The sequence below is a fragment of the Alosa alosa genome, chromosome 20 (genome assembly GCF_017589495.1).
Source record: "Alosa alosa isolate M-15738 ecotype Scorff River chromosome 20, AALO_Geno_1.1, whole genome shotgun sequence".
Lineage (NCBI taxonomy): Eukaryota > Metazoa > Chordata > Actinopteri > Clupeiformes > Clupeidae > Alosa > Alosa alosa.
Window position 1 is genome coordinate 20,082,916 of NC_063208.1, and position 25,575 is coordinate 20,108,490.

Below are 25,575 nucleotides of genomic sequence, written 5' to 3' on the forward strand. Positions count from 1 at the left end.
CATTCTAACAATGGATTATTCCTACCGCTGAAATCAAGAAGACGCCTATGTAGTCACAAAGCCAGAACTGAGAGACTCAGGAGAAGTTTTATCCCCAGGCCATTCGAACTCTGAACTCACACTATACTGACTTTGCACACATTCACTCCTCAGCACTCTCAAACATTTCCCAACTCTGAACTCACACTATACTGATTTTGCACTCATTCACTCCTCAGCACTCATGACCCCCCCCGCACCGGCTAGTAGACAGGCGTCTATATGAGACAGGCCTTTAAAAGGAATTATCCGGAGTAAAATGCACTTTAGATCTATTTACGGATGATTGGGAGTACATACGTTGAGTTGACATCAAAATCATGTAATTCGGATGTGTTTTGAGAAAGTTCGATTTTACCGTTTTTAGTCAAAACTCATTAGCCTGTTAGTGACCAGGGCATGTCATTTCGCCGCTGACATGATGATGCAATCGACTCCTACAGACTTTCCCCTAAAGATGCTAGCTGCAGCAGCAACATTTCCGAAAGGTACTGGCTTGATGAAATTCATTCTGGACTCTCTATCACGACCACATAAAGACCCTCGGAATGCCGGTTTGGCTTTAGGGACCCTCTACTCACTACCACGTAAGTGTAATGTTGTTTGGAACTGTAGAAGGGGTATAAAAATAGCGTTTTGAAGCGGCGTTACTTCCCATCCTCCAAAGATCCACGGCAAACCAATAAGTGGGTCCAAACCCATTTTGTCAATAGGCCTATCCCGGTAGTCCTAACTTGTCAGCGCCAGGAGGAAGAGCAGTTGATCGAAATTGCAAATGACAGTGGTCTTAAGAGTGTGTAGGCTATGAGGAAACCTCTCTGGCGGGTTTTTGGATGAAACCCAAAGCAGAATATCCCGAGATAGCCGTGAAAAGCGCGAACAACGTTGCTACCATTTCCCCACCAATCTATCTATATGAGGCCAGGTTTTCGACAATGACTGCAACTAAAACCAAATTGCGCAATCGACTGGACATTTCAAAACACACTGAGGGTGTCACTGTCTTCCATCACCCCCAGATGGAACCTTCTTTTTTTTTTGCAGGGGAAACAAGCACAGGGCTCCCACTGATTATATTCAAGTAATGCACGTTTAGTTCCCATGTTTTGTTACCATATTTTGTTAAGCATGTTCACACATGATAGATGTAGCTTCAAGTTGTTCAATTTTCATAGTTCATATTGTTCAATTTTCACTTCTTCAAGTTCACGTTTTTCACATTTTTAAGAGTTTGTTACCTTCACTGTTCATACATAACTGCACCTAGTTCTTTCAAGTAATGCATGCACAACACGGAACATGGAACCCCGAACCCCCACCGGGTCCGCGGAAAAAATGGGAATCAAACCGGTCCATGGTACATAAAAGGTTGGGGACCCCTGGCATAGACTACTACTACCAAGCTGGAATCAAGGCACATAGACTCCCCTCTCACACCCTAAACACGCACTTCAACAACAAACAAAAAAAACGTCTCAGTCTCACGGTATAGCCATAGGCAAAACTGTATTGACCGATTGTAACGTTGGTACTAAATCATCCATCGCCAAAAGAATGATTTTTGTAGCACGTGCAACAAATATGTTAGGTACAGCCCTGCCCTGGATACATCTCTCAACGTGCGCTCTAAAACATTTGGTTTAAAATGGTTATGTAGATCACGGGTGCGTTAATAAATCTACATTCTTGTGAGATGATGACAAATTATTCACTTTGGCCAATTTATGTAGTTTCAGTCCTAGTTGCTTTACTTTGAGCCATGCACTTCCTTACTTGAATCACCTTTGAAAATAGAGGATTGAAGTAGCCGGGTGTTTGGGAATTGACTCAGATGCTTTTTGAGACTTTGAGCTAAATGTCCCAGCCGGTGTTTTGGATGCATCATCAGGTAGCCTATATTTTCCATTAGAAAACCATCACGTTAGCGAACTTGTTGTGGCTAACTCATTTAGCTCCTGTTAGTAGCCTAGATTATGGTTATAAGCTAATGAGATGACAGTCGAAAGATGCAATTAGTGCTGTTATCAATTTTCTTGGTAGCCTATAACCGCATTTATGGTTTTCTACAAATACATCAATAATCAAATTGGCCTCTATCACTCAACCAATGCTAACGGTAACATTATTTTACCTACTCTAGGCTATTGATAATTTAAGATTAACGTAGCCTACCTGCAGTAAAAACCAAGCATGTCCGATAAACATTCGCAGATTTCGGCTTCAAGAAGAAATGGGAATTACATCATGCAGAAATCATCCTACCTTTATTAGACGTTCTCTGCGGTAAACTACAGTCTTGTCCTTGTAGGAAGCGTAGTGTCTTTCCAACCCACTTTAGATTAGCTTCCAACAAAATTACGTCTCACTGCAACGATGCGCCATCTGGTGGACAAACGACTACGTGACGCCAATACTGTAAATGCAGCCAAATTATTATGATGAATATTTGGTTTTCCTTTAATCCTACTGAATTTGTAATTATGTATCTAACCGTTGTAATTGCCGATACTGATGGTATCAAAGGCATACCTGTGTGTGTGTGTGCCTGTGTATATGTGTGCACCACAATCTACAGGCCAATGAGTGTACAGTCACTAAATGTACACATAGCTTAATTTTTAGACCCCCCATGGATGAAATTCCTGAAAACTTGGCATACCCCAGAGAATGTCAGGTTAATCATACACATACAATTTGGTGCAGTTCTGAACATCTTAACTGGAAGAGAGGGCGATTAAAGCAGAATGATATTGCATTTTCATTTTTACCGGGGTGCAAATCACAAATGAATTATGGGCTAGGGTTGATGTGGGCCCCTTGAGACCAACATACCATAAAATTTCTTCATCCTCGGTGCCACGGTTCAGGTAGTTATTTAGGAAAAACTGGATTTTTGGGTTTCGGGCCCAGCACGGTGGGAGTGGCCCCCGGGACCAAAAAAAATGTTTCCATAAAAGTCTAGTGGGGCTACATACCCACCAAATTTCATGTGCCTCGGTGGTTCGGTGTCCCGGTATCGCTTGACCAAAAATTCAGGAAGTAGATGACGAAAAAAAAAAAAAAAACTTCCCTATATGACTAATCACTAATCCCTATATGACTGCTTCGCTAGCCAGCTAGCGGTGGTCATAAATAATCATGGATGTCCGACGATTTCTCCCGCAGCATATGATTCGAATTTAGACAGCTAAATACGCCATTTCAGCGCCGCGAGTAGGCTAGGTCTAAGAGTGAGAAGTTTTATATGCCCTGGGCAGCCACATTCCACTGCAACTATGCGCAGCACTTGCCACTCCAACTCATCAATAAAAACTGCGCGAGTCCCATAGAAGTGCACTTGACTTTACATCATTAACCTATTTCAGTATATAGCCAGAGAATGTCCATAGACGGGCTCTGATATAGCCTAGTCCAAGGTAAATTCCTTTTCTGACTTCTTTCTCTTCATCGCCATGGCATTTAGAATAAGGAATAACGTTCGCAAACCCTTCCGGTTTTGTTGCCAGCATAAAAACAAGCTTACCATCGGCCTATCCGCAAATTGTAAACACAAGGGATGAATTGAACGATGACGAAGTCGGACATATAGGCATTGTTCATATTGAAAAAAAGTTATAAAATTTGAAACTCTAGCTTTTCCCCAACGCAGTCTTTTAATGCAATCTAATCTTGGGATACGCCCGCTTGACAATGGGAGAGATAGAACTAATGACTGGCCTTTGGCTACGCTCCGCTCTAGAATCTTTGGTAGCAACCATCCATTTAGAACTAGTAACGGCAGTTTGTCCTGCAAGTTGAGAAATTAGTTGATATGTGTTGGAAGAAAGTAGTTCTACAAACAAGAAGTTTTAGCGATTAAAACTTTTAAATTGTAACGGGAAATGAGCACAATGCAAGTGGCAACAGTGGAATAAACGGGATAATGGACTCCACGGTGGTCTGTTCACAGAAGTTAATGCACTTTACGGGTTTAAACTGCCACAGGCCGGGGCCGCTTTACAACCTCGACCGCATTAATCCTGTGAACAGACCACCATGTCGCCCATTATCCCTTACATAACGTGCGCAGTCTGCGCCATACTTAAGCCCAAATCACACCCAAGATTCGCGACGAGATGAGCTGCAACATTCTATTAACCAGCAACTTGATGCAACATTCTAAAACCTTGCAACTGTGACCAGACATGGTGAATGCTTTGCAACGGCTTGCAATGACGTGCAACATCTAATTCACACCGTGTAACATCCTTTCTGTAACGGTTTCGTCATTCTTGAATCTTTGGTGTGAATTGGGCTTTAAACAGACGATCTGACGAGTTTTAGAAGATTAAATACAACCCGAAACTAAAAACAGACCAGGCCTGTACTGGAGACCGGCCTTTAACCCAAACCTGTAGCCACGCCAGGCGTTTAAAAGAGACAGGCGTCTCTTTGGGACTCGGCTATTATTTGAAGTTTTACGGTATATAACATATGGTATATAAAATATTTTACATATTTTATATAAAATATTAAAAATATTTATTCTTCTAAACCAACTTTGTTGTACACCCCTTTTTTATATCACACAAGCCTAGTCGTGACTTCTACAACCTGGAAAATGTACTCCAGGCAATTGTGCTAGGAATCATGTGGCTCCCAAATAGAAGGTGTATGTCCTGTGTGTCCAAGTAATCAATCATTCTCAGTTCTCCTTTAATTTTTGGGAGAGGAGACACATGCAAGGTTTCCTGCTTGCATTTCTTAAGTATGTTATGGTGTATCATGAGGTATGCTTTGAATTACTGTCTTTTATTGAAACCAAAATCTTCTAGGCTTCAGGCCTGCATGTTTTGCTAATATCAATTCTTCTCTCTATCTGTATTTTTCCTATGCCACTGGCTGTCACAAAACAGAAGAAATCCATGCTCATCAGTTGTCAATCAAATGTATTGTTTTCGAGAGGACATCTTTGCCCACAATTTTAAAACATAAACTTCAAAAACAGCATTTTCAAAATTACTGTGGCTTGATGTCTACATGTTGCTTTAGATAGGGTACTTCAGATGTTGTCTTTTGTCAGGTTACTTCACTCTTCCAGATAGACCCTGTTTGGGCAACACTGCACTGGTAAACCTTCCTTTCTATGAGTACTTTACCCTATGGTATCCTTCAATAGAACAGTGTTTTTCAACCTTTTTTGTGCCACGGCACACTTTTGACACTTAAAATGTCCCACGGCACACTAACATCCTGTGTGAAGAAAAAATAAACATACCATAGCCTGAAATTTCAAATAATACACAGATATGGACTTATTATGGTTTCTATGCAAGACCTGCTCAATAAAACAAGTGCCCTCTGCTTCATTTGTAGGTGACTATATCTAATTTAATTGTTGTTATGAACTGGATATGTGATGATTTTGTGAACTGGATATGGGGCCCCCGTTGTACAATGCCTGCATACCACAAATAGTGCAATCATGCAATCAATGAGGGCATGTGGTTTTAAATTCTTTGATGCAACAGTTGCTTTTCTGGACCAGTGAGTGACATTTGGGTAATTTTCTGCGGCACCTGATGATCTCTCACGGCACACTAGTGTGCCCCGGCACAGTGGTTGAAAAACACTGCAATAGAAAATCACTCCTCAGTTTGACATTGGCCTAGGCCAGCCCCCATACCCCCCATTGGCCCCCCATACTATACATCTCCTCATTCTGCATTCTCTGGCTGTAATAATCTGCTGCAGTTCAAACTTGTTACTGGAAGTTACAGCCTAGGGGACTATGTTCAGGTACTGCATGATATCATTATGCTGCTGTGCCCATGGTACGTTTCCTTGATTATTGCGCCGGAATGAGAGTAGTTCCATGTAAACGTTGCCACGTTTCATTTTCTGTGCTTTCAAGTGTAATTCTGTAATGTGTAGTTCTATATTCCTTGATCCTATATAGCCTATTATATTCAATATTGCATCCACACCAAATGATAAGCAAATGAAACAAACTAAGTTTTCAGTTCTTAAGTATTTATTGTCCATATTTATCCAAATTGTGAAGAACAGTTTACTACAAGGTAGTTTTGTGAGCACTGTTTAATAAACTGCTGTATCTCAATGGGTTAATGTAATATGATGTGTAAGTCTGGAAAATGATTATGAATCAAACATTCCCTTTCTGTAGCGGTGGATTAACTCTGACACGTCTTCCTTGCACACCTTGATCCAGCCATCTTCCCGCATATGGTACACTGTAAATACACAAACACAAATGCACTTTTTTAAATATAGAGATTCTCCTGATGTATACTTGGTTTGAAATCGTTGCACATCAAAAGTAAAATCATGTGCATTGTCATCTGAATGTAATTAAAGTAATTAGATGTAAAGTAATTTCCATATATCTACTCAACAGAAGGTGTCCTATTTTACATAGGATCTATTTTCTTGAATGACCAAAGTTCATTGTAGAAAACGATTTTTATGACGAGGCAAAGACTCAATTATATAAATCATATACTCAACAAAAACAAACAAAACACTTTTTGCCACCATTTTTCACGAATTGAAGTAAGAGGTGTAAGATTTTTCCAATGTATAAAAAAGGCTGAATTCTCACATCTGTTTGTGAGCAGTTTACCTTTTCCAAGATAATTGATCTACCTACCTGTTGCATATCAAAAGATGCTGATCAAAAGAGCATGACTATCACATATTGCACTTATTGTCCCCCGACCCGGAGAATCACGAATTGCTTTACGGCAATTTTGCAATAGCCTACTGTTTGTATTAAATTGTGTAATATTACCTATACCTTGTCAGTTGACATGGCTCTTTGGAAATTATCTTTACTGTTTTGTCAACAAATCTACATATACCGTGTCCAAGGGGAAGGGTGCTTAGTGAGTGCCATGAGTAGTATTTACGATGGCTGTATAAAATGCAAATACAAATAAAAAAAAAAAAAAATCTGTGTGGTTTCATTATCACAAAATGCTTTTAGGTGTTCCTTTCATTCACTAATAGGCCTTAGAGGTAGGGCAATATCTAATTTGTTCAAGTCAAGAATCGTGTGAAAACGGCTCTCTCTGGTGTATCTATATAACATGAGTACAATGATTGTGCAATACCAGTTTTGTGTCTTAGCAAGTGCAAAAAAATCTAACTAGTAGATTCAATAAGGTCACTTACTGTTAACCACTCCTCCTGAGTAGGCATCTCTATGTGTGGCATGGGCAATGCCACGTCTGCCCAGCTCATATGCCTCCTCTACAGTCATGTCCTCACGGTAGCCACTGTCAACTACCCCGTATGCATAGCTGTTCCCACAGCCTGTCGAAAACATATTGCCAGAGAGCCGGGTGGCATTATCATCCACATAGTAGAGACCTGGGCCCTGTATGTACACAAATACACCAAATCCACAGACATTTGATTAGCCATATCCATTCAACGAGATGGACAAACCCTTATCACCATTTTAGAAGTTCATGAATTATTCTGCCTGTGTGTGAGGGATCACTTACAGTATCATTTTTACCACTTAAAAACATACAAATACATTTTTTGAAGAAATACCATTGAGGACCTAGACTCAAGAACCTTATTTTTGCTGCATGTATTGAACCACTACCGCCTCTCTCGTCCCCTACCTTCTTGTCCCATCCACAGATCATGCTGCCCATGGATAGTCCCATTCCTCGGTAGCCCAACATCATGTTACATAGCAACTTAGAAGCAGCAGACACTGAGATCCTCTGCTTGTTCCGCAGCTGATAAAGCCTATATCAAACAAAGACCCAAGATATAAGGATAAAAAGATCTCATGAATAAATCCTTATTCAGTCTCACAAATATGTGTGACACATCTGTATAACATATTAATCAATATGTGTATTAATGTAGTAATACTGGTACTTGGTTGAAAGCTAGCAAACCAACTGCTTATAAGGTATACAAACCCCTTGCAAACACTAACAACAGCACACTTGGGAGCTTACTAGCAAGCTCACTTGTGTGGTCTTGTGATATCATCAGTCGTGCAGCTTTTATATTTTCACATGGCGGTCTGTCCGAAACAGTAGAACTACGTAGGCTACTGCTATTAAGGTGTGTGTCTTGTCTGCCTTTCATAAAACCACCTACCATCAAAAGGAATTTCAAGATAATGCCAAAGCCATGAAAACATCATTGTTGCAGGGCTTATGTTTACTACATATCTATAGGACTGTGATTGTAAACACAAATGACTGACAAGATTGATAACATCTTTGATGCCATCTTTTCCCATATTTAGTTTCAATTTAGCAAGCTGTGGGTGTAATTTCCAGCGCTCTGTAAAGCTACACCATATTGGAGCATCTGGAGCATCCCCCTTCACCCTTGAAGACATGCATGACAGAAGGGTTAAGAAAATGAAAATTCCCTGAACATCCTTCATATAAAGTTACGACTTAAGATACTCCAGAACAGCACAGGAGATGAAGCAAGACAGACCTGCACTCTTTTGCCAGCAGCCTCTCCCAGTACTGACAATCCGCAGCACTGCCAGACATCGTTCCCAGAAGGTAAGGATTTATCTCAATCACCTTGTTGGCTTCCTTTGAAGCTATGAAAGTTTATTTAATGACACAAATAGTTACATTTTTAATACATATCAACATATCATATTTAAATTAACATTGTGTGTGTGTGTGTGTGTGTGTTAGTTATAGTAGCCTATAGGCTAGGCCAGTGGTTTTCAAAGTGGGGGCCGGGGCCCCCTGGGGGGCCGCGAGGGGGTGCCTCAGCAAGTTGGAAGGAAAAATAAAAGCAACAAATAAATAGCCTACATTTGAAAATGTTAAAAATATACCTATTAGTAGAGTGATAGCTCTCATATAGCAGAAAGCCCCAAATGCAATTTTTACACACTGTATGCTCCACCGCGAAGTGCTTGTGGCTAAAATATTTTTTAGGATTAGCTTAATGTATTTTTACATTTGCTGTAGTATTGTCGATGGGTTTAATAACACATCAAGGGAGTCCTTGGCCAGAACCTAGTGGTATTTGGGGAGCCTTGTCGTGGAAAAGTTTGGGAACCCCTGGGCTAGGCTACTTACCAATGTATCTACCAGCAGATGCTCTAGAGTCCACGGCAACAATAACACCATGGCGAAATTTGAAAGCCAGTGTCGTGGTCCCATGGTTCAAGTCTATTGATACGCCATTGCCATTGTCACCACTACAAGACTTCAGAAATCCCGAAGGCTAGAAAAGTTAAATATAATTGTATTTAGCGCATTTTCCAGTGAAAATGCTATTTGAAGCGCTTCAAGTAGACACATAAATAATATAATATAAAAAAGGCAATTGTGTAAGCTATCTTGCCATGAGCACGGAAAGTTTAATGAACATCTAATTTATATTACCCTACACAGAATTGAACAACCAAGCCTCATCTCACTCCGGAAAACACATGTATCATTTAATTGAGCAAAACATTCATTGTTACACTCACATCAACTCCGACTGGCAAAGCAAATTCCTGATATTGAGAGCCAAAGGTAAAGTGATTTGTTCGGTTCTGGTGTGGTGTTCCAGTTCCTGAAAGCTGCGCCCGGATCTCCGGATAAGGTTTATATCCACTCACATCTAACAGCGCCATTACCTACACAAATAATGTAAAGCACATACGATAAATGTATGCAACTACGTATGCTGAACAATTCTAACTAATTATCCGGTTTGTCGTCGGTGTTTCTCAACATCCCCTATCTTGACTTAAAAATCGAAACCGAAAGGGTTTGTTCATTACATTTTTTTAAGGGGCAGGGCTTTTTTCTCTAACGGGTGATATGCTTCTGCTTTTCTAAACATAGCCGACTACTATTAAAACAGGCTATTTAATTGTAGATCATTATTGTGTTGTGTTGATTCTATGTCCATCTTTGCTTACATTTAGGCTACTTTATTTATTTATTTATTTTTTTGCAGCGTGGTCGCCTAATCTAGAATGAACAAATCAATTGACGAATGAGGATGTTTGGCGTCACCAGTATTCAGGTAAATTGGCCGACTTCAGGTTGTGCCAGAATAAAAAAGAACATTCTTGTGCCTGTAACTGCAAGCAACTTTCAGAAGGCTTTAGGCTTTTATGCTGGTGATGTTTTTCTGAATTTCATCAATATGGTTTTATTAATTTCATCAGTGTACAAATACATCTATTTATTTATTTGACCCCCCCCCCCCCCCACACACACACACACAACTAGACCTTGGAACATAATAAAGGAAAAGTCCACATTACATTATGATTACATAAAACAGTCTGGTTTTTAATGACTTTATCATGTTCAAATAGTCATTCCAATTGAGCAATCAATTTTTGAATCACGCAAGGAAAAGGAAAAGAGGTTTGGCACAGTTAGCCTATTAAACCACAAAATATGAAATTAAACAAAGTCATGGTTTTCTTTCAAACACAATGTTATTATTTTGAACTGGCAGATTTTGCTACAGCAATTAATTTATCACATGGGATGCTATTGGTTCTCAAACTTTTTCTGTCATTCCCCACTTTGAAGGTGGGGAATTTTCAAGCCCCACCTGACCCCATCAACCTGGCAAAATGGTAACGTTAAAATACTTTTTTCACATCTTCGATCCATGTTACATTTCCCGTCTCAGTCCACTGGATCAGATGTTATTTTAATTCATATATCGGTCTGTTTGACTCTCATGTTTGTATGTGGTTATTTTGTTTTGAATCTATGATCTTCCTTGTCAAAAAAGAAAGGCATTATTAAAGATAGGCATGAGATCCAATAGCTGTACTTGGAGGTGTTCCTCGCGCCCCACCTGTCATATCTCTATTCCCCACTAATGGGGCCTGCCCCACACTTTGAGAACCACTGCCTTAGGGTCACCATTTCATTGTGTTCCCATGATCCTTTACAATAACAGATAATTACCCCACAAAAAGTGTTGCTAAAGGTTTTGACATGGGTTTTCTTAAAGTAGGTTATGCTTAGAGACCAGTACACTTGGAGCTGTATCTTATGCTTTAAGATGAATCATGCTTTGTTCCCACGATGAATGTTTAGGTATTGAGTATGCACAAAGTTGGCTACTAATGGCTACAGATAAATATGTAATCTATCACTAATATATCTTTATACTTTACCTTACATACTTAATGTGAGGATATTGCTTGAGTTTTCAATTAACATTGATGTGACAATATTAAGTACATCCAAATTAGTACTCTTAATACATACATCCACCTGTATGACACAATGTTGTTGATATTACATGAATATTTCATGTAAACTTATTTTAAACAATTTCATTGGGATTACTTGATCAAATTGGGCAACAGCATGAATAATAACAGCATGAATCAATTTTGTAAAACATAAGAGAAATGCTGAACTAATTCTAGAAATTTCATTGATGTGCAACCGATTTTTTTGCAGTAGCAGTAAATGTTGGTCATATTATTAATAAATAAGTGCATTCATTTGACCAAGTCAGCACTGGTTAAATATTACTAGCCTGCAAACTGTCATACAACCAATGTATAGCACCCATTTTTATTTCTGTATGATATAAATGCAATGTTATACATTGAAAAACAATGGTGCAGTATTATTGTGATCATAAAGTTAAAGGTAAGTAAAGTTATTACTATTCATCTGACGCACAAATGTACAAATACAAATGTATTTCCATAATGTAAAGTCCAAAACTGTAATTATCTTATTAAATAAAACACAATGATCATAACAACAGTAAGATGTTTAAAGAAATAACACAATTTTCCAAATGTGTATTGAAAAGAAAATAATGTTGTTGGTAAATGGATGGGCTGTGAATCATTGTGCTGTTTTAGGCCTATGCTGTTTCCATCAGCTGAACGGTCTCTTCCACAAGGTCTAGTTTCAGAGGCACTATGGTCTCACTCAAAACTGGTGTCGTTCCAGCTTTGTACTTATATTTCCTTTGCCTAAGAGGTGAAAGAAAAAAGGGTTTGTTAGAAAACAATCATCATTATACCATTTTTCAGTTTTTTATGTCGACAAAAACATAATCAACCACTATTTCTTGTTTATTGACATAGAATTTAAATAGCATGGCATGGGTATTAAAATGTACTCATGGGGCATCTGGGAGGCAAAAACAAATAGCTCACCTTTTGTCCTTAAACTGTGATTCTTGAAAAGGCCTTATGTAATCTACACCCTTTCTGCTGATGACACAGATGTCTATATTGTTGCCCGATCCTAGGTCACTCATGATTCCAGCATGGATAGCATCACGCACCAAAGTCTTGGCATCCGCAAGCTGATGGAATGCATTAAGGAGGAAGAGAAGAAACATGGGAAGTTGAAAAGTAAAGATACAACTATATCAGGAAGATGACATAATTAGTACATAGTGGCCCTGTTTTAGTAATTTGAACAGTCTGAAATGCGAGGCATAAGTGCATTGTGTTTGAATCCACTTTTATTATTTTGACAGTGGGACAACTGGTCTCCGCACCAGGTGTGTGGTTCAAAAGGGGTGTGCTTAAAGGAGAAATCCGGCGAGTTTTCCCATAGATCTCCGTTTCTCTAGGTCACCGAGTACTGTCGGTACGAAACAAAATGAAAACAATCGGTTTTACCTAGCTTGAGTTGCTACAACCAGCAGCTAATGCAGCCAGGCCGCTACAGCACTACACTCTGGGGGCATGTCCATGAGCCCCCATGTACATGCCCACAGACTGTAGTGCTGTAGCTGCCTGGCTGCGTTAGCTGCTGGGTGCTCTAAGTCAGGGGTTCCCAAACTGGGCCTGGACCATGAAACATAACAAACTGTTCCAGCCAATCACTGATGAGATTCGCGTTCATGTCAGTTTCAATTCATGGGTTTCATCAGGTCCCTTTCCACAGGTGTATTAATCAAGCACCATGCAGTCTGCATTTATGTGTTTTGGCCTAACATAAACCAATGAGAGCACAATCTCCCATTCCCTTTAACGCTTGCACCATTTCAAAGTGAATAAGGAACAGAACTCACACATGATCATTACCAAAACCATATTGACAACTGGAACGCAACCAGCTTGTGTTTTAACATGAATGTGACATCACTCCGAATCACTAATCGTTTTACGAGACAACTGGAACTCGGCATTAGTCCGTAATAACTAAGATGGCCGCCAACACGCCGAGTGGCAAGACTTGACTTTGGTTTCAAGCGACGTACATCATGCACTGATGGGCAGCAAACATAAGCAGGTAAGTATAAGTATACTCTTTTGATCCCGTGAGGGAAATTTGGTCTCTGCATTTATCCCAATCCGTGAATTAGTGAAACACACTCAGCACACAGTGAGGTGAAGCACACACTAATCCCGCCTGCAACAACAGCGGCGCTTGGGGAGCAGTGAGGGGTTAGGTGCCTTGCTCAAGGGCAGTTCAGCCATGCCTACTGGTCGGGGTTCGAACCGGCAACCCTCTGATTATAAGTCCGAAGCGCTAACCAGTGGCCACGGCTGCCCCCTGATGTCAAAAGTAATGGCGCTCATTAGTGAGGTCATCCATAAGCATAGAGGGATAGGCCTACTGCACAATGTATAAACTAATGATACTGGTAATGCAAGAGTAGGCCTGATATCCCCCCACCCACCCCATCCAACTTGTCTGTTGCTACCAAAGGAGTGTTAGGCCTACAACCAAACTAGATACAATTCCAGAGGGGAAATTAAAACAAAATGAGTCATACCTTTTCAACCTTTTTTGTCATTTGTAGTTTGTACACAAAAAAAGTAGTATCAAAAAATCTGAGATATTTATTTTAGGTCATATGGCCAGCCCTTATACTAGACATGAGAACAGCATCTAGGCTCCCTGGACATTGGAAAACATACCAGTCTTCTATGTTAATTTTTGCACAGCATATGCGTCACTTCAGTTGGGCTTTAAGTGTAGTCCAGCCTTACCTCTACATTATTCAGTACTATTTTCATGCCTATTTACCTCCATGTTAAGTTTGAATCCATCCTCCAATATTCCCATAGCAGCCAGGTCTCCAGACCCTGGGCAAAATAATTAAAACATTTTTTTTTTGTGACATACACAGACATTTAAAACTGAAACAAATCCCCCAGAATTTATGAATAGGTTGTAATGTGCACCAGGCTTGAACTAATACACACCCATGGCCAGATATGGCATCTTATCCATGCTTCCATATGGGCCAACAGTATAGAGATGACTTCCCGTGCAGTCTACCCCTCCTAAAATAAGATGGGCCCCAATCTGTCCCTTGTGCCTACAAGGTAAATGAATAAATGCTTTACATTGTCTGTCATAGGGCCCAAATTATCTAGCATCGCCCTTGCTGACAAGCACAAACCTGAAGAGCATATCCTGTAGGATGTTAGCAGCCATGACTAGGCGTGGGTTCCTGCCGCTGTTCATGGAGAAGATGGCGAGGTTGGAGGAGAGCATCTCTGTGGTTTTCTCAGTGTCTGCTGCTGTGCCTGCACCACAGCAACTGGACAGAAAAGTAAACCTTCAGAGACTCAACAAATAGGCATAGGCCAGTGTTGACTGACTTTGAACTTGAGTCTTGAAACTGGAGACACATTTAGAAGATATATTTCCCATCTACAGGTTTAGAGTAGGCCTATATGCATAGCAGCATCTGCTTCGACAAGGTAAGAATCTGTTGGGGTTAGGATGTGATTATGTGAAGTGGGGTCATAGACATTAATGACACTTACTATATATTTGGAGCAATGTAGTGGATTTTAGCACACATCTTATCAGCCACTACCTCACTGGATGTGGCTCTGGTGTCTGCCCCCAGGACAACGCCATCCTATGAAAACGATAAGAGAATCACTAGACAAATTAGCCTATTCGTTTCGATGTGAGCTACAGTGTATCTTGGATGGCTATTTTGGCTAAAAGTTAGTCTTTCAGGTAACGTTAGTGTTTCACCTTATAAACAACACCAGCTATTGTGGTCCCTGTTTTGAGAGGACTTGGTGTCTTGACGTTGCCGTTTCCAAGCGAATTCTCCACTATGGCATTTCTGAAGAATCATATAAATAAAGTTCTTTAGCAACATTCCAGTCAGTCATCACGCTGCAGTCAAAACGTCAGATCCAAAGGCAACCACATCATCAAATCGTGAAAAAACTGAAGCACCAGAATGCCAAGATATATAATGTTTCATGATCCAAATATACGCACACTTTCACTTTTGATTTAACTTTTAAGACGGCGTATGACGACAACAAACTGCAAAAAAGGTTCTAATGTAATCATCAATAATATGAATATATTTTCATATAAGATAACTAACCTGGTCGAATTTTCGAAGCTAAAACCTGATGCAGGTGGTTCAAGAACGTAAGACAGAGACATATCGGAGAGCACGTTTCCTCGTTCAGTGTGGCTCCTTCGACAAGTGAATTGACGACATAGGCTTCTCTGAAATCAGACGGGGACGAGGTCGCTGCGCCACCCAACTGAAAACCTTGAATCAGAAGCGTCGCATCTACTGCGTGCCATTTTTATTTTCTAGCGTAAAATGGATAGATATTTTGACCAGAGCATAAAAGGTGTCAGCACTGGAGTAAGTAGCTTAGTCATACGCAATATGTGCCATTGTGTGTCATTGTTAGGTTTATCATTGTCGAAACCGCATAAAGTAGGCTAGCCTAAGATCGTGGAAGATGCTTAATAGGGAAAGCCTGTCTTTCCTTGGCTACAACTTTCCAGAAGTTTAGATTAGGCCTACACCTTAGTCTAGGCCTACAATGTTTACAGTCTAATGTATGTATTGCCTATTTCCATCATGCCTAAATTAGGCTAAATTAAATGTAATCTTGCCTGTTTATGAATAACTTTCACTTTCGATTATCTTCGAAGACATGTAGGCTATATGAGATTGTGTATCGTTGATAGACAGCAAAAGAGGCTATAGGTCTACTAAAATTGTATGTTCAATTAGATAATTTGCTGTCATTGTTGGGGGAAATTTATCGTGAAGGCAATTTGATAATGTAGCCTCATGTTGGAAAAAAAAACATTTCTATTTAATGACAGCCTTACGTGACAGATATCTGAATCAACATTATTGTGATCACCCTCTCCTTACAGACTACCATATTAGCTGTTAAATTCAATGGAGGAGTTATCATTGGGTCTGACTCAAGGGCATCGATGGGAGGGTAAATACTACCCCCCACCCACAGTTTACATGCTTATTCATCTGCACATTAGTCAAAGTCAGCTTAGTGTTTGAAACACACATGTTATCCCTCCACTTGTACTTTTACACAGGTCATATGTATCTTCCAAAACAATAAACAAGCTCATCCAGGTCCATGACAGGATATTCTGCTGTATTGCTGGTTCCTTAGCTGATGCACAGGCTGTTACCAAAATGGCAAAGTTCCAGCTATCTTTCCACAGGTTGGTTCCATAACTTATCCTGTGCCTTTACGTTAGTTTGAGTGCTAGTAAGCCTTTAGCCATGCTCTCCTGCATCCCATGATCACACATAGGTGTCTACTTTTGGTGTCTTAATATCTTATCATCTTAATAGTCTTACTATACAATAGATTGAAATTTCTTGGTGACCTGGGAACTTGTTTGTCATTTATTAGATTTTTTTCAGGACTTGGATATGAGAGGGCATAGTCTGATCAGTGTTATGATATAGGGTTAGTCCACTTAATCTTTAACAGAATTCGAATCAGACATCTTACCCTGTGTGTCATTGAAATATGTTAAATGAAAAGGCACTGGAAATAAATAATATGCGTCCGGCGTCCTGAAGCCTTTTTTAAAACTATGTGAATGACAATAATCAATGCCAGAAATGGGGATTTTGCCTATTCAGGTATACCTTTAGATATAGAAGAGACAACTTTATATGGTCTTTATAACACAGATGCAATAAAGTCTTCAAAAATCAAACTTATACTAAGCCCGGCATCAGTTTGCTCCTATGGGAATCTGACACACGATAGAATTATTGTGGATGAAACCAGACTTTATTATTCATGTTAAACCAAACCAGCACTTGTCTTTTCTAAACACCTCTGTGGTAGTATCCAGATGGAGTCTCCACCCCTTGTAAAGGCCGCTGCCTCAGTCATGAAAGAACTCTGCTACAGTAACAAGGACGAACTTCAGGCAGGCTTCATCACTGCAGGCTGGGACAGGAAGAAAGGGCCACAGGTGAGTCCATCCTCTGTCTAGCTGGTGAGGGACATCTGTTGGACTTACACACATAGTATTTCATTCTATGAAGAGGCATGCAAGATGAACAGCTCAATGTAAATGTAAACCAATTTACCACAATTCACACATTGTTGATCTGGGGGCATAAAAGTAAATAAATTTCTAGGAACAAATAGTAAATGGCTAGGAACAAAATAACGTTACTAAAGGTTTCCCATTTTTATTTTGATGTTCTCTTTTTTTTTTCTTCGGCCACACAGGTGTACACTGTCTCCCTGGGTGGGATGCTGCTCAGCCAACCTTTCACCATCGGTGGGTCGGGAAGCACCTACATCTATGGCTACGTTGATTCCAAGTACAAACCTGACATGAGCCGTGAGGAGTGCCTACAGTTTGCCACCAATGGTAAACAAAATTGACTTCACATGACCAGAGATGAACTAGTGGTTTACTGTAGCTTTTGTTTCTTAATTTTGATGTCCTTCAAGAAATATATTGATATATATTATCAAATTATTTTGCTCAGGCAGAATTATTGCATATTCAGTTTGAAAGAGTTGATAACAGTATACATGAAATTAACAAGCATGATGAAGTTGATTTATTGTATTATCCACAGCATAAGCTGCTTGACGAGTTGGTAATGAAATTCTCTTTCTCCGTAGCGATTGCTCTGGCCATGGGAAGAGATAATGTCAGTGGTGGTGTGGTGCACTTAGTAGTGATCACAGAAGATGGAGCCGAGCATGTGGTCATCCCTGGAGACAAGCTTCCCAAATTCCATGACGAGTAGAAACATTAAAAACTTATCATGGTGTCATGGTATTATTATGCAATTCATGTGTTGTGTGATATTGCATATCACGTCTGTTTGTATCCATGATTCTCCCAGTTTTTTGTGAAGACATCAGATACATCTATTAAAAAATAGAATGGAAAATGCATTCTGACCTCAATATTTATCTGCGGCTAAAAATTTGGAATTGTTCATATTTCAATGTCATATAAGTTAGATGAATAGAGAATATAAAGTCATCTTTATATTGACAAGGCTGGACGTATTGATTTCCTCTTAAATTATTCCATTTCCATTTGAAACTGCTCTCCTAAAAGAGTTTGCAGCCTTGTATAGCCTTTGCATCTACAGTCTGACTGCTCTTCCATTGGTCTGATTTGAAACAATACATTAGGTTGTTTTCTTATTCTAGGTCTAGGATGAAAATTGCTCTAACCAAGTGCTATCAACCGGGTACGACATAGTGCTTCATAAAGCAGTGACAAGCAATGATTTCCTGTCTGACATTTTCAAACACTAAAATACTCATAGGCCATCACATTTCTTTGACTATATAGCAATGTCATCAAACATGCCTTTAGCACTTATTCTGTGCCTTACTAAAGATTTGCTGTCTATTACTTCATCAGTCATCCTTCAATACTGTCCTATTTTCCTATTATTTGCCAGTATCATGTTTTTTCTTCCTTTTTTACTTTGCCTCCATGACCACCAACGGAGACTGATAGAGACTGATGTTTAATCCTGCACAGTTATGTAACCTACGTGCAAGAACCTCACACTTCTTTGTCTATTCTGATTACAGCAAGTTTGTATTATTTTGTGAAGAGGAGTGGCACTGGTGAATTTCTAAAGAAAGCTTTTCTTATGGTTCTGCATAGTTATGGTATTTGGCACTTTTGTCCAAAATGACTTACAATATATTAACACTATTGGTTAAAAATAATAGTTTATTAGAAAATAGAAAACATTTTATGAAGTTATCATATTAACAAATACCACATACTGTACAAACCAAAACTCTGTAAGATAACTAATTAAGTGAGAGGTAAACAGATGACTCTAAACATCTCTTGAAAGTCCCAAACTAGAACGCAAAACGCTAGGCAACTTGTTCCACCATTGAGGAGCCACAGAGGGGGTAAAAAGAGTCTTGTGACCTTTCAGCATTAATGGATAGACGACGCTCATCAGAGGACCACGGTGGACGAGAGATGGGCGTAGAGCTATCATGGAATTCAAGTAGGCTACAAGATGTAGATCCAGTAAGTCTTGAAGTGTCCTAGGCCAGAGAGGGATTTGAATTGAGTTCTGGCTGTTATACTGCCGTACAAAGGCAAATGGCTTCAACTTCATTTTTGATTGAAAATGAGTTATTGCAATTTTTGGGACATTCAAGACCTTTTGAAGGATCCTGTGGATAAATATATTGAGTAAATTTGGTTGTCATCCACATGAAAAACTTTGTTTGGTCAAACCCTAATACGTTCAATAAACATAAAATATTCGAGGTAACACGTTGCCCTAAATATTTTATGTTATGTATTGTTCAATAAACTAACAAATTTACGTCAAGTGTACGACGTGCCAAATAGTAATGCCTTATGAATTTTAGTACAATACACTAGTTTTGCATGTTACAACGTAAACTTGCGATAAAAGAAAACCTTCAATGTATGTTTATGTAACTTATAAATACTTACTATTTTAACTTGAGCTTTTAGTTAAGTGAACATAAAATGTCTTTTTAATTTAATTAAAAGTTCATTAGACATTTCTTATAGTTAAATGTGTTTTAAGCTGCTTAAGCTATGAAAGTAAGAGAAACAGTTTTTATTCAGAACACTTAAGTGTTCATTCAAAATCACAGAGAATAGAAATATAAACTCTATATAAACTCTACATACACACAAGATGTAGAATACATCTGCATTATCAATGCAATATCAAGAACACACTATAAAAAACATGTCAGCTGATCTAGACCTTTCCCAAAGTGGGAAAAGGCAAAATGGGCCAGACCCCACACACATCCACAAAGGAATTATATTACAGCTCATAGCATACTATGAAAAGTAACAAATAATCAAAATGCACCTTTATGCAAAAAATGAACATGGGCATTAACAAGGCAGTCAAAAAGTACCACTCTCAAACACTGGATAGGTGCACACACACAAACACTGAAGAGGTGTACACACACAAACACTGAGGTATTATTATAAACATTAACATCCACCACAATACCACCCTGCAAAAACCTGGGTACACAATACAATTGCTCCCTCCCCATCTCATTCACATTCACTCAGACACACTCACTCTTTACAGCAAATTTGTCAGTGTTAATACTTTCCTTTTTAGCATCACCATAATACCACCCTGCAAAAACCTGGGTACACAATACAATTGCTCTCTCCCCATCTCACTCACATTCACTCACATTCACACTCTACAGCTAATTTGTCAGTGTTAATACTTTCCTTTTTAGCATCCCCACAATACCACCCTGCAAACAGCTAGGTACACAATACAATTGCGCTCTCCCCGTCTCCCACACACACACACTTTACAGCTGATTCGTCAGTGTTAATACTTTCCCTTTTAGCTCGGTCTTCTCAATGCTCAACAGGACCTGTTGAATGAAACGGAATGTGTTGGTCATGCACTTAGGATAATTTAAGTGGAGTGCATAGGTCAGGCCAAACAGAAGGCACATGGCATTTGGAATGTCCAGATTGTCCATCACAAGAGTCCCCTCCAAGACGATTCCTACAGAAGATGGAGGATGTGGTGCAACATCTTCCTCAGTGAAGCAGAGGATTCCTATTCCAATGTGTCTGTATACGTCCTCGTCATCAGTGACCTAAACATAACACACACACACACACACACACACACACATATATTTATTTAGAAATACAACACATTGTTATTACTTTTAAAAACCTGACCAGTACAAATTACATCATAATTGGGCATTGTGCATTGGCATTACCAAATACATATTCAGACTGGAAATACAAAAAGGTCCAGATTGAAAATTGTGACCAACCACCCTCGTGGTCATGTTGGGCTTATAGGTACAAAGGAAAATCAGAGCACACAGTAACATATTTGAGTACTGACTTGAGATTATAAAGTGAAATGAAACCTGGATTACATAAGGAATGGCATGCTGATTTCACATTTTATATTATAATATAAATTGTAATTTCATGTCCCATTAGGATGAACCACAAATGTCTTACCTACAGCAAATCTTCATGGCATTATTGGCCTTAGTTATATATCTAACAACTGAAGAATTATACTTCAGTGATACTACTTACAAAGCAAGTCTTGAAGAAATCAGCCGAGTTGTCATCAAAGAGTATTGGAAGCCCTCTCAGGACAAGGCATCTGATGTCAGCAGTGTCCGATGTCTGGATTGCAGTGAAAGCAGAGACAACACAGTAACATTAGAGACAGCTGTCATTCAAGACATCCATACACCAAAATCAGTAGTATCACTTCAGCTTACAAACCTTTGTTTGGCGCAACAGACCATCCAGAAGTTGTCCCTTTAGACCTCTCTTTGACCTGATGATTTCAACCAGTTTAGGGCAAAGACGATCCAGAGACTCATAGAATTCCTGTTTCAGGTTTTTCCCTACCACTCTGCTGAATTCCTGGGAGACCTGAAACAGAGACAGAAATAAATCATGTTTATTAAGACACTGTGAACAATCATTTATGTAGTTCACTTGACACTTCATATTACAGGGCTGTCCCATCTACTCTGTTTTTTGTCATGTACACATAAAAGGAATTGGGGTGATGAAATGATGGAGGGGATGTACCTGTGTGTGTGTGTGTCTGGGGGGACATTAACAGAGACAATCAAACCTTACCTGATTTTCAACAAAGAGTGCCGATAGCGCTGTATCATCTGGCTTACAGGAGGCTTGTCCATCACAACCTCCTTTCTTCTAAGAGACAACATGAAGTCCATCTACTGATTGACGAAGACTGCATCTGGGTTCTTCTTTTTCATCTCATCCACCAGTAGTTGTCGGGCCTTTTCAAGGCTTGTGGCATCATGTCCGTCTGAAAAATTGGGTAGGAAATTGACTTCCCCTTTTTTTGGTTTCTTGATGCTCTTGTTTGGTGGCTCCCCACCAACAGAGTGTCTTCCACGTTTACAGAATTCACCTTTGACATCTTCAATTGTCCCAGGGCCCTCATTTTTTGACCTGTAGTTACCCATCTTATCCGCTAGGCTCTGTATCCACCCATGTCGTAACCAGTTGGCGATGCTGTTTCTTGAAGACAGGGATGAGCTGCAATTAATGCCTTTGCTACTGCTCTAAGGTCCTTTTTTTGGGGGTATGCTTTGAACCTTGCATATAGGGTTTCAGCTATCTTGTGGAGAATGTCATGTTTCAACTCTTTTGAAACGAACAAGTATGTTCCATCCTTGAGGTAGCTTAAATTCCCTTGTTTGAGTCTAAATTCTACATCTACAGAGAACTTGGGGAGGGAAAACTCATCAGGCCATGGCTTTCTCATCTGCTGTGATGGCGTGGACAGCAGCACTGTATCGGCTGTACTTACACTATCATCCAAATTTTCGCTTGCGATCTCCACCAATTCAAGCACAGGAATTATCTTCACAGTTGGTTTTTCTGGGAGTTCAGACACATCAGTGAGGTTGCAAAGTTCATTATCAAATTCTGGGTCTCTAAACTGTAAAGTGAAATTGTACTGAAGTGAGAGTGTGATTTTCAGACAGGTGATCAAATCTTCCACTGAACTGGGCCTTGAAGCCAGCATGAGTTTCCTGATGTCCCGTCGCAGAGGATAACACGATAGTCATTGTTTGGGAGGCCATCTGTGGAGAAAATCAAAAAAGAACATTCAGCAATGAATAAAATGTCTCGGTGTCACCATTAAGTCTCCCTGTACATTATAAGATGAAAGAGGGAAATGATCATTCAGGTCTGTAAGCTGAAGCACACAAAAAGACGGAACATCTGCACTGCAAAGCTCATATGACCAAGGTGTTCAGTGTACCATGCCAGCATGATTTTGCATACAAACATTATTTCTGTGTTCACAGCAATAACATGAATGATTAGATTAAATTCAGGAAGACATGAACATGATCCTGCTGAAAGTACCATCTCTGCTTTGTAGTCAATTCCATCAATACAGACAGAGGATGCAACAAAAGAACTGCAGCTGTATTGGGGAGTTTTTGACCAAGAAAACTCTCTGAACGTTCTCTGGTAAATCAGCAACCTGTACAGATGTAACTTTAGCCATCTCCACCTGTGGCCTGTAAAAGGAACTGCAGTCTAACTGGTAGCTGACAGCTTTCTGGTGTCTCACAGCAAGCGTCATTGGTACATTCTTAAAGTTCTGACCATCCCGAACAACCTTTTTGAAGAACTTATGTTTTCCTTCAAATCGCATTGTCCACACTTCACAAAGTGGACCATACAGCTTAATAAGCTGAGGGTAATGCTCTAGGAAGTGGTGTTTAGGGTTAAGTAGCCTAAAATTTTGTGAATTTGCTCTGCAGAAGTTCTCTGTGCTCAAGCTACCTTCAATTCAAGGATGTACAATGACTGGTGGTATGTCTTTGGGCAACAACCAGTGCAACAATGTCCTTAAGAACATGAGTATTTCCCAAGTGTTATAAGCCCTCAGGAATGTAATGGCCAATGAGAAGAGGAAGGAGTCGAATTAGGCACCAATTCTCATGGCCATTACCTCCTATTGTTTCCTTGGTGGAGAAGCCCTTACCAATCTGTTGTGGCCCGATCAGTTTTGTCTGTGAATGAGTATGGAAAAGATCGATAGCCGATTCAGTACATCTAGAGTGAAGTACTTCTTTGCCACCAAGTCTGCAATGCAAAGAGACATCTCTATGGGAACTATGCCCTCAAACACATCATGTAAAAGGTCAGGAGGATAACCACCTATAACATGGAAATACTCCAATTTTGCTCTTTTCACACCTGTATTTTTCCACAATATTGGATCATGCAAAGACTCTTGTACCTTCACGTTATGTATATTTTTATCTCTGATTTGAATGCACCAGAGCGTACCTGTTGGAGTTGAGTGTCAGTCCTGGATGCCATACAGAATCTGCAGAATTTTTCCACTGAGAAGCTCTCAAAAAAGCCTGCAAGAGTGTGCACCCAAGTTATCTGCAGACACAAACAACACAGTTCCTTTGACACATGCACCAAGGTGCTCAATGTAAACACTTTGTTGCTCAAGAGAGACTAAATCACAAATGTGGGATTAGTGTCAAAGCAATTAACCCATCAACTGTGCATCAGCAGTTTGGTAGCATAATTATGACCGCCGCGCAGCGAAGCGGCGGTCATATAGGTTTAGTCAGATGTTTTTTTTTTTTTTTTTTTGTATGTCCAAATTTCCGTCAATGATTCCCGGGACACTGAAAGACCGGGGTAGACAAAACTTGGTGGGCATGTAACCCCATATGGATAGCATGGAACCATCGTTTTTCGTTTTGATCTGTAGCCCCCACGCTGGACTGCACCCCCCCGAAAGGAGGGTAGGGCAGACACAGTTTTCTGTGAATATCTCGAGAACCGTAAGGTTTAGGAGGACCACCTTTTTTTTGTATGTTGATCTCAAGGGGCCATGTCAACCCATTCCATAACCACTAATTTCATGTATAGCGCCACCTAGTTAAACACAAAAAAAGTAAAAATGAGGTGTTGTAATTGTAGGTATCTGTGACCTAACATAGTCAAAACTGCACGAAATTGGAAGTGTAGGATCATTTTGACACCTTCTGAATGCACGCCAAGTTTCGTGGAATTTTGTTCATGGGGGGCCACACAATAAATGAATTTCTGTTATATTACACCAACTGGCCTGTAGGGGGCCGGGCACAGTTTTCTGTGAATATCTCGAGAACCGTGGGGGCCTAGGAGGTCCACCTTTTTTATGTATGTTCAATGATTCCCGACACTGAAAGACCGGGTAGACAAAAATTTGGTGGGCATGTAACCCCATATGGATAGCATGGAACCATCGTTTTTCGTTTTGATCTGTAGCCCCCATCGCTGGACTGCACCCCCCGAAAGGAGGGTAGGGCAGACACAGTTTTCTGTGAATATCTCGAGAACCGTGAAGGTTTAGGAGGACCACCTTTTTTTGTATGTTGATCTCAAGGGGCCATGTCAACCCATTCCATAACCACTAATTTCATGTATAGCGCCACCTAGTTAAACACAAAAAAAGTAAAATGAGGTGTTGTAATTGTAGGTATCTGTGACCTAACATAGTCAAACTGCACGAAATTGGAAGTGTAGGATCATTTTGACACCTTCTGAATGCACGCCAAGTTTCGTGGAATTTGTTCATGGGGGGCCACAATAATAAATGAATTTCTGTTATATTACACCAACTGGCCTGTAGGGGGCCGGGCACAGTTTTCTGTGAATATCTCGAGAACCGTAGGGCCTAGGAGGTCCACCTTTTTTATGTATGTTGTTCTTATGG

General features: G+C 39.9%; 4 protein-coding genes across 5 annotated transcripts; 1 reads left to right on the plus strand and 3 right to left on the minus strand.

The window, feature by feature from the left end:
* Window positions 1-6,030: 6,030 nt before the first annotated feature.
* On the minus strand, window positions 6,031-9,809 carry LOC125285878 (proteasome subunit beta type-8-like). Its single transcript, XM_048230544.1, has 6 exons — window positions 9,521-9,809; window positions 9,123-9,270; window positions 8,518-8,629; window positions 7,674-7,803; window positions 7,213-7,417; window positions 6,031-6,272 (listed from the first exon to the last, which is right to left on the minus strand). The coding sequence occupies exons 1-6, from the start codon at window positions 9,665-9,667 to the stop codon at window positions 6,178-6,180; spliced, it is 837 nt and encodes a 278-aa protein (XP_048086501.1). The 5' UTR covers window positions 9,668-9,809; the 3' UTR covers window positions 6,031-6,177.
* Window positions 9,810-10,310: 501 nt separating this feature from the next.
* On the minus strand, window positions 10,311-15,524 carry LOC125285879 (proteasome subunit beta type-7-like). Its single transcript, XM_048230545.1, has 8 exons — window positions 15,361-15,524; window positions 14,994-15,087; window positions 14,774-14,871; window positions 14,404-14,544; window positions 14,204-14,319; window positions 14,025-14,083; window positions 12,194-12,345; window positions 10,311-12,007 (listed from the first exon to the last, which is right to left on the minus strand). The coding sequence occupies exons 1-8, from the start codon at window positions 15,420-15,422 to the stop codon at window positions 11,896-11,898; spliced, it is 834 nt and encodes a 277-aa protein (XP_048086502.1). The 5' UTR covers window positions 15,423-15,524; the 3' UTR covers window positions 10,311-11,895.
* On the plus strand, window positions 14,554-18,085 carry LOC125285884 (proteasome subunit beta type-6-B like protein). Of its 2 annotated transcripts, none has more exons than XM_048230550.1 (6): window positions 14,554-14,707; window positions 16,161-16,231; window positions 16,344-16,475; window positions 17,117-17,246; window positions 17,510-17,654; window positions 17,915-18,085. In XM_048230550.1, the coding sequence occupies exons 1-6, from the start codon at window positions 14,681-14,683 to the stop codon at window positions 18,040-18,042; spliced, it is 633 nt and encodes a 210-aa protein (XP_048086507.1). In that variant the 5' UTR covers window positions 14,554-14,680; the 3' UTR covers window positions 18,043-18,085. The 2 variants fall into 2 exon arrangements, with proteins under 2 accessions (XP_048086507.1, XP_048086506.1); XM_048230549.1 differs by lacking the exon at window positions 14,554-14,707 and adding an exon at window positions 15,499-15,633.
* Window positions 18,086-20,614: 2,529 nt separating this feature from the next.
* On the minus strand, window positions 20,615-22,248 carry LOC125285696. Its single transcript, XM_048230236.1, has 5 exons — window positions 22,240-22,248; window positions 21,939-22,016; window positions 21,573-21,725; window positions 21,378-21,470; window positions 20,615-20,911 (listed from the first exon to the last, which is right to left on the minus strand). The coding sequence occupies exons 1-5, from the start codon at window positions 22,246-22,248 to the stop codon at window positions 20,615-20,617; spliced, it is 630 nt and encodes a 209-aa protein (XP_048086193.1).
* Window positions 22,249-25,575: the final 3,327 nt, after the last annotated feature.

Excerpts from the sequence above, each read along its gene's own strand:
- LOC125285878 (XM_048230544.1), bottom strand. The coding sequence starts at position 9,667 with ATGGCGCTGTTAGATGTGAGTGGATATAAACCTTATCCGGAGATCCGG. Across the intron at positions 9,271-9,520 it reads CTTTGCCAGTCGGAGTTGAT|CCTTCGGGATTTCTGAAGTC; the intron begins GTGAGTGTAACA and ends TAACTTTTCTAG. Across the intron at positions 7,418-7,673 it reads TCTGTGGATGGGACAAGAAG|GGCCCAGGTCTCTACTATGT; the intron begins GTAGGGGACGAG and ends GTGTACATACAG.
- LOC125285879 (XM_048230545.1), bottom strand. The coding sequence starts at position 15,422 with ATGTCTCTGTCTTACGTTCTTGAACCACCTGCATCAGGTTTTAGCTTC. Across the intron at positions 15,088-15,360 it reads AGCTTCGAAAATTCGACCAG|AAATGCCATAGTGGAGAATT; the intron begins GTTAGTTATCTT and ends ATGATTCTTCAG. Across the intron at positions 14,320-14,403 it reads CTACAGGATATGCTCTTCAG|GCACAAGGGACAGATTGGGG; the intron begins GTTTGTGCTTGT and ends TTTACCTTGTAG.
- LOC125285884 (XM_048230549.1), top strand. The coding sequence starts at position 15,589 with ATGGATAGATATTTTGACCAGAGCATAAAAGGTGTCAGCACTGGA. Across the intron at positions 16,232-16,343 it reads TCAAGGGCATCGATGGGAGG|GTCATATGTATCTTCCAAAA; the intron begins GTAAATACTACC and ends ACTTTTACACAG. Across the intron at positions 16,476-17,116 it reads TTCCAGCTATCTTTCCACAG|TATCCAGATGGAGTCTCCAC; the intron begins GTTGGTTCCATA and ends CCTCTGTGGTAG.
- LOC125285696 (XM_048230236.1), bottom strand. Across the intron at positions 21,726-21,938 it reads CACTCTTTGTTGAAAATCAG|GTCTCCCAGGAATTCAGCAG; the intron begins GTAAGGTTTGAT and ends TCTCTGTTTCAG. Across the intron at positions 21,471-21,572 it reads GTCTGTTGCGCCAAACAAAG|ACATCGGACACTGCTGACAT; the intron begins GTTTGTAAGCTG and ends ACTGCAATCCAG.